The sequence below is a fragment of the Manihot esculenta genome, chromosome 5, assembly GCF_001659605.2.
Source record: "Manihot esculenta cultivar AM560-2 chromosome 5, M.esculenta_v8, whole genome shotgun sequence".
In the NCBI taxonomy this organism is placed as follows: domain Eukaryota; kingdom Viridiplantae; phylum Streptophyta; class Magnoliopsida; order Malpighiales; family Euphorbiaceae; genus Manihot; species Manihot esculenta.
In genome coordinates, this window is record NC_035165.2 from 22,198,511 (window position 1) to 22,209,996 (window position 11,486).

General features: G+C 34.0%; 1 protein-coding gene across 1 annotated transcript; it reads left to right on the forward strand.

Moving 5' to 3' along the window:
* The first annotated feature begins 1,671 nt into the window (after positions 1 to 1,671).
* On the forward strand, positions 1,672 to 9,316 carry LOC110615629 (pyrophosphate--fructose 6-phosphate 1-phosphotransferase subunit alpha). The gene is made up of 19 exons (XM_021757613.2): positions 1,672 to 1,934; positions 2,324 to 2,496; positions 2,671 to 2,783; positions 3,120 to 3,194; positions 3,277 to 3,390; positions 3,467 to 3,534; positions 3,678 to 3,761; positions 4,473 to 4,526; positions 4,830 to 4,910; positions 4,995 to 5,088; positions 5,168 to 5,241; positions 6,110 to 6,220; positions 6,310 to 6,354; positions 6,437 to 6,493; positions 7,349 to 7,453; positions 7,541 to 7,657; positions 7,811 to 7,914; positions 8,101 to 8,266; positions 8,871 to 9,316. The coding sequence occupies exons 1-19, from the start codon at positions 1,845 to 1,847 to the stop codon at positions 8,997 to 8,999; spliced, it is 1,854 nt and encodes a 617-aa protein (XP_021613305.1). The 5' UTR covers positions 1,672 to 1,844; the 3' UTR covers positions 9,000 to 9,316.
* Positions 9,317 to 11,486: the final 2,170 nt, after the last annotated feature.

Consider the following 11,486-nt stretch of genomic DNA (forward strand, 5'->3'; position numbering starts at 1 on the left):
AAAAGAAAAAATAAAAAATCACATTACCTTTTTTTAAAAAACCTAGAGAGAAAATTTAGTTTATATAAAAATAATTCACAAAATATTTCAAGTTTTCGGATAAAAAATCTAAACATTTATCGCTCACCACATTTATATTATAATATTAAAATATTAAATAATAAAGCCAATTCTTCTACAATTATCTCAATTTTAACTATTTATTTTAAAAAATATTTTTAATTCACATGTTAAAATTATTCAAAAAAAATTTTATTGAATAAAAAAATAAAAAATTTACGTTAGTTTATATTTATATTTAAAATTTAAAATTTTAGATAATAAAATTAAATTTTTTTTATTTTCTTGATTATAATTAAAAGAACTAAATTAATCTAAAAATTTATTAAAAAATTATAATATAATTTTTAAAATTTTATTTGACTAATAAAATAATCTTTAAAATATATATATTATTTATTTAATATTATTGATATAAAATATAATTTTTTATTGAATCAGCTAATAAATTAATATATATCCCAAATTTATTTGTTATAGAGGTGAGCAAAATAAAAATATTAAATATCTCGAATAATTTATGAAAGACATGATTAATATATATATATAAGATTTTATAAAAATTATAAATGATGATTTTATAAATTAAAAAATATATATATATATAATATGAGAAATAAATAATAGAATTAATAATTCATAACTATATTATATTAGGTTGAAAATATTGCCGGATCAATTTTTATTTTCTGATGAAAATCTCCAATCAAGTTAACTGATGTGTGTCAATTGAAGTTAACTTCAATTAACACAAATAAACTTACACAAACAATGGAGAAATGTGTCACTAAAAATAATAAATTTAAACTTACAGCACAAAAATCAAAATTGTAACAGACAGTTGAGGCTAAGGCGGTAATGCGAATAATACTCTCTTCTATGTTTGCTTGCTATGTATGATAATGTTTTTTTCATATTAATATTTTGATGATTGTTCAAAAAGAAACAATATTTTAAACATATTAATCAAAATTATGAAATTTTGGACTTGCACTTTTAATGATAAGTAAATGAATAAAAATTAATTCAGTATATGTTAACGATAAGATTTTTTTAAAAATTTTGTTTGTATTTTCAAACACATAAAAAATATTATTATAATTAAATGAAATTAAGTTATTTTTAAAGAAAATTACTTTAATATTTTTTTTGAAAAAAGTAATTTTTTAAGTTTTCAAAATTTGTTTAATATTATTATATATAAATTTATTAGTATATTTTATTTTTACATTATAATGAAATAAAAAACATTTATTTTCTTAAAAAAAATTTATATGAAGAACTTTTTCATATAAATAAAATTATTTTACGTCAAATAAAGGGACGTATTTTTAAATAAAAGGGCATATTTTCATAAAAAAATGAATTTTTATTATGAAAAAAGAATATTTTTTACTAAAAAAATAATAGTTTATTAAATAAAGACTTATTTAATTTTAAATATAAAATTTAAATATTTATTAAATGATTAAATTAAACTTATTTAATATCGAGTAGAAGTACAACTTATTTCCATTGTTATTTAATAAATTTAGTCAGTGTTCTCAGGAAAGCAATGGTCGTGGCACGTCGTAATAAACCCTGGAAAGCAAGGTGAAATTTGACTCCAAATCCCAAAACTCCATTTTCCTTTCCAGTTTCCACTCCTCTTCCATCCTATATAAACAGCTTTTTCAAGGGAGAAGGACAAAAAAGGAGACGCAGGCATACTCACTCGTACCAACTATTCTTTGCTCTTACTCAACAAGCACCTACCACCACCTCCACCACTGAACAATACAGCCATGGATTCCGACTTCGGCATTCCCAGAGAACTTTCCGAGCTTCAGAAGCTCCGATCTCTTTACCAACCTGACCTTCCTCCTTGCCTTCAGGTATTTCCCTCCCTACTCTCCTTTTTCTAATTCTTTCTTCTTTTTATTCATCATTTCCTTATAGATTTCACGGGCGGTTACTTTCCCCACTATTTTTATACTGAAATTTCGTCGAACAGATCATTTTCAACGAGGTTACATCGGTGTTAGGTCTTTGCCGCTTAGATCTACTTATGTGCTGAGGATTGAGGCAGTTGATATGAATTGATCATGTTTTTATTTGCTATTCTCTTCTGGATAACCATTGAAAATGCTGGTTGTTTGGGATCTTATTTTCGTCGATTAGATTATTTTATTTTTGTCAACTTTTCTCTCTCGGATGTTAATTTTATTCACGTGGTGTTGATATTCTCTTTATGAGATTAAGTTTCAACAATGTCATCGTGCAGGGAACTACTGTGAGGGTAGAATTTGGAGATGGTACTACTGCAGCAGACGCAGCTGGTGCCCACACCATAAGTAGATCGTTTCCTCACACTTATGGTCAGCCTTTGGCTCACTTTCTTAGGGCAACTACTAAAGTACCTGATGCTCACATCATCACTGAGCATCCAGCTATGAGGTGTGTGCATTTGATGATTGCTTTGTCTGTGTTTATCAAAACAAAATTTTAAATACATGGGAATCGCATTTTTCCGGGGTTTTGCAATCAAAGAATTACACTTTAGTTTTGTATGTTTGCGGGTGTTTTGTCCTTCAAAATGTCATACTTTGCTAACATATTATATCTTAGCAGGGTGGGAATTGTTTTTTGTGGGAGACAATCTCCTGGTGGCCACAATGTCATATGGGGCCTTCTCAGTGCTCTTAAAATCCACAATCCTAACAGTAATTTACTTGGATTCCTGGGTAAGCAGTAGTCTTCATTTTTAGGGCGTTATTGTTTTGTTTACCATTGTTTACACGAGAACATGATCATTGTTAGATGAAAACTTTTGATTTGTCTTGTGGTTCTTTTGCTTTTGTTTGTACTTCAAATACAAATCAATTTTTGATTTTTGTTTTATAAGAGATGTTTTAAGTTCCTATTTGATCATTTTATAAGAGAAATTGTAGATGGGATTTGTGGAATTATTGTGTATTGTGTATAAAAGCGTGGATGCTAGAACAATGTTTTAAATAAAACCTAATAGCTTTTCTTTGAAGGGAGTGTTATTTATTTTTCATGGCTGTATCTATGAACAGGTGGCTCTGAAGGTTTATTTGCCCAGAAAACTCTTGAAATAACAGATGAAGTTCTTGCTACCTATAAAAATCAAGGTTATAAAAATACACTGTATGATTTTTTCATCTTCCTGGTCATGCAGCTTGACTAATTTGTAATTTGATTGTTCTTGAGAAGGTGGTTATGATTTGCTGGGTAGGACTAAAGATCAAATAAGAACCACTGAGCAAGTAAATGCTGCACTAGCCACATGCAAAGATTTGAAATTGGATGGGCTTGTTATAATTGGAGGTGAGATTCATTTTTGAGAATTGTAACTGAAATCTTAGAAAAAATGCTAAATATGGACACTTTTTCACCTTTGAAGGGGTTACATCAAATACGGATGCTGCTCAGCTTGCTGAAACATTTGCTGATGCGAAGTGCCCAACAAAGGTACTTTTTTGCATGCCTTATAGATTGTCATAAACAACCATAGCATTTATTTGCTTTCTTTAATTTCTCTCTCACAGTTGTGTGAATCTCTGCAATGTGTGTATGCTTCTGTTTCTCTCAGTTTAACTGTTTTTTTTTTCCAGGTGGTTGGCGTTCCTGTTACTTTGAATGGAGATCTCAAGAATCAATTTGTGGAAACAAATGTTGGTTTTGATACAATATGCAAGGTATTCGGTTAAATGGTGCTTGCAACATTGCTTTTCAATTGAAATTTGTTTCTAATGCAGAAAAGAAGTCTCTCTGTGATGTTTTTTCTGAAAATTTTTGCTCAAGTGATTTGTTATCTGTTGTGCACTGCATATTGTTCTGTTCCTTATTTTATACCGTCTTTTCTCCTCATTTTCTACAATGTGTACCAAGTATGAATACCATGCAACCTGACATCAACGTAAGTAGACTTGCAATTCATGCACCAATTAGAAATGCCTACTGGTGGGTGGTTAAATTAAATCAAAGTTTTCTTGCTCATCAGCTGTTTTGATCTCTCCTTTTTGGGTAATCTTTATATTATGCTTCATGTTTGTGTCTTTGCTTACCTTATATGTGAAAGTATTTCATTAGAATGATTTTTCTTTGATTCGGAAGACTTGTATATATATATATATATATATTATCCAAATAAAAAAAAAGGTTCAGCAGTGATGGTAGATTTGATGAAACTCCCTTTGTTGTCCATTGTGTGACAAGTAAATGCATTGGTTCTAGACCTAATACCTATTTTGGTTCGCTAAGTGCCAAGTGATTTATTACACCATAAAATCATAATGACTGGCTATTCTTCCCTTCTCCACTTCTATATGAATTTTCGTATTATGGATCTTGTATTATTAATATATTTTGTTTGCTTCTGAAGTAAATCTCATTTTTCTGATATACAGGTCAATTCGCAGCTCATCAGTAATGTCTGTACTGATGCTCTCTCTGCAGAGAAGGTGATGATAGATGACATTTGTTTATACTCAACAACAGCTCATCAATGGCCGTTGATCATATTAGTTCCTAGTCACAGTTGCCAACATTCTTGTGCCATAAAGTTAATTTGAGGGAAAACAGAGTACTTTTATTGAGCATTTTTAATTGTTAAATATGCTGAAATAAGGATAAAAAAGAAAAGAAATAATAACAAGGAATCGAAGAAGCATATGTCTTGCTTAAATTTGTTTGAAGAGTTGAACATTTAATTAATTATTCATTTATTTATAATTGCAATAATTCTCAATGCTGTCCTTTTCCAGTATTATTACTTTATTCGTCTCATGGGTCGAAAGGCATCACATGTTGCTTTAGAGTGCACACTGCAATCCCATCCGAACATGGTTTGTAATTTTTGTTTAATAATTTTTTTGTTTGATCAGTTATTTTGGTCATTCCCTAATTGGTGTACAATGTGCTTTCCATAGGTAATTCTTGGTGAGGAGGTAGCTTCATCAAAGCTCACTCTTTTTGACTTAACAAAACAAATTTGTGATGCAGTCCAAGCCAGGGCAGAACAAGGTTTGGACAATTTTCTTGCTTCATGTAGTTTTTTGTCATAGTTGATATTTTTCTTTCCTGACTTCCTCAAATGTATCAGACAAATACCATGGGGTCATTCTACTTCCAGAGGGCCTCATAGAAAGTATTCCTGAAATTTATGCTCTCTTGAAGGTAATTCGTGATGTTAAACAATGTTGTCTTGTGTGTATTATCCCATTTATCTATAATTTGTGTATGTTTTATTTTAACACTTTATTATTTACTTAACTACATGTCCATTCATAGTTAAGTGTACAAGTGGTAGCTTCTCTTTTGTGCAAAATTTTATTTGTATATGTTACTATCATATGTATAACTGGTAGTTTCCCTTTCTTGATGCTATATGCATTTCCTATCATATTTATGTTTGGTTAATTAAAAAAAGGGGTCCATGTGAACTTGTAATATTATTCACTACATTTCAATTTTGGCAATTTGGGCCTAATTTCTTTAATTTTGGTGTAAAATTATCAATGGCTTAAGGCTCAAAATTGATTTGTGGGGAATGCGATCTTGTTGACATGGCATGCCACCTGCAGATCAAAGGTTGCGTATTCCAATTTTGCTTTATCTTTCGAAAGTTTGAAATTCTGCCAAAAATTCAGTGGTGCTCAAAACATTACAAAACCAGTGCCAAACATTTCTTAGAAGTTTCAGTTGTTTCCTTGTGAATTGAAAGATATGGAGGGGGTGTGGTGCTTGCTGACAGGGCATTTGAGGTGGTGTTCTATGTTAGGAAGGACATGCTTCCCCCAAATGAAATTTGGCCTTGGTGAAAATTGCAGCAGAATTGGAGAAAGTGCATCTAATTTGCTGGAATTGGGAGGGTTAGGTTAAATTGCAATTGCACACAATTGTTATGAATTTTTTTTATAACTAGGCCATTGCATTACTGGTAACACGCATTTACACTAATATAACTGCATTAAAGAGTAGTATGTTGCAGTGGTTATATTGAAATTTTTGCACTATGTATATTGAATTTTTCTGCATCTCTTAGGAAATACATGGTTTGTTGAGGCAAGGTGTTCCCCCCAACAACATTTCATCTCAACTCTCTCCATGGGCTTCTGCTTTGTTTGAATTCTTGCCACCTTTTATCAAGAAACAGGTTTGGATGGTCATCTTCAATTTACATTAGAAGACGTGGTAGCTTAGTGAGTATATCACCATCTAAAATTTTGAGTTGTATTGCCACAGCTGCTCCTTCACCCTGAATCAGATGATTCAGCACAGTTATCCCAGGTAACTAGCATCATCTTCCTATGAAAGAGAGCATTAAACTTGTGGATTCCTGATATATTTTCTGCTCCTTTTTCCCACACAGATTGAGACAGAGAAACTTCTGGCACATCTTGTGGAGGTAGAAATGAGCAAGCGGCTGGTATGTTTTAATGTTGCTAAGCTTTGTTGTCCATTTATTCATCTTCTTCATAATCACTTGACCACTCCACACGCTTGTATTCACCGTGCTTAGGAAATCTCTATCTAGTGAATGTTGAATGTATCTACTTATTGTTCACTATGTCCATTACATGAGAAGAAAGCCTTCCTTGAATGTTAAAACCTTCCCAATAATCTCTTGACCATTCTATACTTGTGTTTGGCATGGTAAGGAAATCTCTATCTGGTGAAATGCTGTACTTATTTACTTTATATTGCTCATTTTATGTCCATTGCATAGGATGAAAAACTTCCTTGATTGTTGAAACCTTCATCATTTTATGTCCATAAGAAAAAAAAATCTCTATCCAAGAATAAAAAAGTGCCCAAAATCATCCATTTACCATTTTGAGCTGAAGACTTTGGATGTGAAAATCCTATTATTTGCATTTTGCAGTGTAGAATGTTGTTTTATTGGGCATGAATTGCTGCCCCTCAATTCATATTTTAAAACTTGCGCATAATGGCAGCAATTCATATTTTAAAACTTGCGCATAATGTTGGTATCCTTGATTGCATCTCTGAATGTGCTAATGGAATTGCAAAGGGAAAATAAGATGAATATTGGTTGCTAAATAAAGCGGTTCTATATTTTTTATTTGTTGTAAGATTGATTTCATGTCATTAAATACATTGGTAGCATGATTCCCTTTTCAGTAATTGCTTTGCCATATGCTATGGATGTCGTATGAGAGAACCAGTAGTAGCTTACAATTAGTTTTAGTTAAAAGTCTACCCTGACTTATATTCTACTCAACAAATCATCCATTCATGATTTCTTGGTTTTTTTGAGCAGAAAGAAGGCACATACAAGGGGAAAAAATTCAATGCTATCTGCCACTTTTTTGGTTATCAGGCCCGGGGTTCTGTGCCATCAAAATTCGATTGTGACTATGCCTATGTATGTTATCAAAAAAGGATATCTTTATCCTTAATAGTCTCTTGAGTATAATATAAACTTATTTTATGTGGAACAACTCTTCTGTAGGTGCTTGGACATATCTGCTACCATATTCTAGCAGCTGGTTTGAATGGCTACATGGCGACAGTAACTAACCTGAAGAATCCTGTGAACAAGTGGCGGTGTGGTGCTGCTCCTATTACAGTTGGGTTTTAAATCTAATTCTAACTTGCCAACTCCAAATGAAGGATTTTTATCTTTTCCTTTGGAAAGTCGAAACTGTTTACTTGCATTAATGATGTCCTTGGTTGGTGGAGATTATTGACCTTTTTTGAACTGTGTTCTCCAAAATCTTAGGCAATGATGACTGTGAGGCATTGGGCTCAAAGTCCAGGTGCCACTTCGGTTGGGAAACCTGCTATTCATCCAGCTGCAGTGGATTTGAAAGGCAAAGCATATGAGTGAGTTCTTATTGGTGCTTTTCTTTTTTTACCAACTATTTAAAAATATGATAATATTTAAATGATAGAAGAAGAAAAGATTAGGAAACTTTTATGGATATGTGATAACGGCCAACCTTGCTTAGTTTGCAGATAATTCCTACAAACATGAGATTGATTGTATATTTTAAATGGCTTTGATTGCAGGCTGCTCAGAGAAAATGCAATGCAGTTTTTAATGGATGATCTTTACAGAAATCCTGGACCCTTACAATTTGAAGGTCCTGGTGCTGATGCTAAGCCATTAACTCTGTGTGTTGAAGACCAGGATTACATGGGCCGGATAAAGAAATTGCAGGAATACCTTGACCAGGTACTTGAAGTATTTTTATTATCTAAATTTTGTAATTGCCATTTCTGATGTAAAAACCATAGCACTAGTTTCAAAGCAATGAAAAGTGAAACCAATGAGATTCACACAAAATGTTAAGAGCCATGTGACAAAATTTTAGGAAAAAAAAATGCATATGACAAAATAGATCACACAACAGAAATAAGAAATGAAATTTCATTTATTTCTGCAACTGTTTTCCAGTCTCTTCCTCTTCCAAGTAAGAGAATTTCTATTTCCTAGATGATAACTCCATTTTCTAGGCAATAATCAACATGCTTTTGAAAGTTGTAGTCTAGTTACATTTTGATTGATGCGGAAAAGTTCAACAATAGAAAGGAAAGAGTCACAAAAGAACTTGAAATGCATAGATAATCTTGGTTTATAAGGGGGACGGGTAAATGCATGAAGACTTTGGCTTCTGCTTTGGTTTAATTGGGGTTTGTCTAGTCTCTTCTTCTTGCTTTGATTAAATTACATTGTTTTGGATCTAAGTATCATGTTTAATGACTTTCATGATGGCACTAGAAGCTTACAATTGGAGTCGTTTTCCACATTGATAATTCTCCCCATAATTTTTTTTCAGGTACGAACTATTGTGAAACCAGGGTGTTCACAGGAAGTTCTGAAAGCTGCTTTGAGTGTCATGGCTTCTGTGACAGATGTGCTTTCTGCAATGTCTTCAACTTCGTTCAATAGCCAGACACCCCTTTAAGAGCACAACTTATGTGTTCTTGAACTAACTTGGTGCCGTTGCATTTAGTGTGAGAATATATCCTTCGGCATGTCTCTCTCTCTCCTTTTTTTTTTCTCCTCCCCTTGATTTATGTCATGAATATAGATGGCAATAAGCTGAATTTCACCTTTCTTCCGGAGAAGAATGATCTTCAATTTTACATAGTTTCTTGTGCGATAGTAGTGTGAGGATTATGTAATGTAAAAGATTGGCAGAGTTGAAGTTTTGTTTATGCTGGTGGGAATGAGGGACATGCATATAATCGAAGCCTCAGTTGCAGCAAGCTTTTACGATTATCTTGTTTCTCGGTTTCATATCTGAATTTGGGCATAGGAGTATACATCTAACCTAAACAATATAAGATTACCTATTGAAATTTACCTCGTCCCCAATTGTTTTGGTGATTCTTCAGAAGAATAGGACCAAGTTGCTTCGGTTTACTTGTTTTCCTCTCTTCCCTTGAAAGATTGGTGCATGTCTATGTTATAAGCTGCACACTCTTGAAAATTGGTTTGCAAGCATGGGAGCTTATTTTCTCATAGAGTTCCTTGGTAATTTGGCATCTTATCCATACATTGAGCTCGCAACTTAAGATTGGTTTTAATACCACTCTAAACAAGAACTCACCTTTGGTCACGTGTCAAAGCGTTAGGGTCTAGAAACCCAGGGTACCCTGCATGCCGTTCTTCAGAAATTGTGTGCAAACTGCCATATCTGTCAATTTGGATCCGTATAGTTGTAGTCCAAGAAGATATTAGGAGGTTTAGCGTCTCTACGAATAATGGACGTGGAAAATACTCCGGAGAATGGAGATATTAAGCAATTGCATTCGCAATTCCCGCTGCAAATTTCAATCTAAATTTCCAGCGCAGAACTATACTTACTGCAATATTTTGGAAGTCAGGAATTTCACTAACCTTTATTTCAATTGATGTTCATTATTATTATTATTATTTTTTATGTTATTTTATTTTATTTTGACTCAAAGCAAAACAAGTCGATGGCTGCTAGGCACAGAAAGAAAAATGCCATCACAACATAATGCAATTATTTATTTATTTATTTATTTTTTTTTAAATGAGGATTGGGAATAGGAGAGTAAAAGAGAGTAAAATCTGAGAGGCCTTCCAGAAATACTCAAATTTTTTTACCATTAGACTAAAATCTGTGAGTGCCAATTATTTACCTATTAGCTATTACTATTATTAGCACTAGCATTATCATCCAAATTGCTAATGATGGAAAAAGACGAGCAGGGCGAAACGTTAGGGTTAGAAGAAGAAAGAAGAGAGCGGCCACCGAGTATAAATTCTTTCTTGGTTGAGTTTAATGAGGTTTTGTTTTCTGTATTTTTTTCGTTTTAACCTTCTTTTAATTTGTTTTGGTTTTTCTTGCTTTTGAACAAGGACGGTGATTTGTCAACTTTGGTTTCCTTTGTCATAAATGATAATGTCAGTTTGTTTTTATTTTCTTTCGTTTTGTGATTTTAAAGGTTTGAACTATCTATTGAGTGATGATTGCTCTCTTTATCGGACTTGATGACCACTGGATTTCTCCACCTCAGTCAGGGGCCAAGCCCTCGATCGCGGCCCATCGCTCAGAAGCCCACATATCCTCTGCATTAACAGGTCAGGCCCTTTCGAGCCTTGATACCGAGCCCCTCTGAATTTCTCAACTAGGCCGGCCTCGCCTTCACTGCACCTCGGGCCGATCTCCTTTGGGCCCAGCTTTGCTCCTATCTTCCGGCCCAGCCCAAAACCAGAAGAAAGACTCATTCATCTGCCTTGTGGACCCATCTACACGCGCGTGGAGAGGATCAGAGGCCGTTACGCATGGGGCAGAGATCTGATTCTCTCGTACGTCCGAATCAACGTAGCAGGGACAGGTGGTCCAATGATATACGTTCTGTTAGCACGTCACTAGCAGACAGAAGGAAACATATAAAAGGAGAAATACCCTCCTCTATGTTTTAAACTTTTTCTAGTTTTACATAATCCCTTGTAAAACCCCATTTCTCTGGATCTCAGATCATCAATTGGCGCCATCTGTGGGAAACGAAGGAGATCTTTTCATCACCGGAGTTCCACTCTTAACAAAACCCACTGAGATCCACGATGGCTAATCACAATGAAAGCAACCTTAACATCCCAAACGACCTGAGCTCTGCCCAAGAGGGGCAGCAGTTCTCCTTTTCTAGCCCTACAACACTAAACAACCAAACACCCATTCCTCTCAATCCCTCGCCAAGCTTGGCAGGGAATGCTCCCACCGCTACCTTATCCAACCAGGACCTTCAAACCATGGCCCTCCAACTACAGAATACCGCCCACTGGTTGGGACAGATAATGCAACAAAGGGGCCTCAGCACCCCGATGAATACACTCCCAGTGGTAGAAGAACCCCAAACCAATGAGCCCCAACCTATCCCCGACCGCCTTCAAACCAGCAGCCGCGGTACCGGGGAAA

What these genes read in the sequence shown, in the direction of transcription:
- LOC110615629 (XM_021757613.2), top strand. Translation starts at nt 1,845, where the DNA reads ATGGATTCCGACTTCGGCATTCCCAGAGAACTTTCCGAGCTTCAGAAG. An exon ending in ACTGAGCATCCAGCTATGAG is followed by an intron (nt 2,497 to 2,670) that starts GTGTGTGCATTT and finishes ATATCTTAGCAG; the next exon opens with GGTGGGAATTGTTTTTTGTG. An exon ending in GTGGTGCTGCTCCTATTACA is followed by an intron (nt 7,658 to 7,810) that starts GTTGGGTTTTAA and finishes CCAAAATCTTAG; the next exon opens with GCAATGATGACTGTGAGGCA.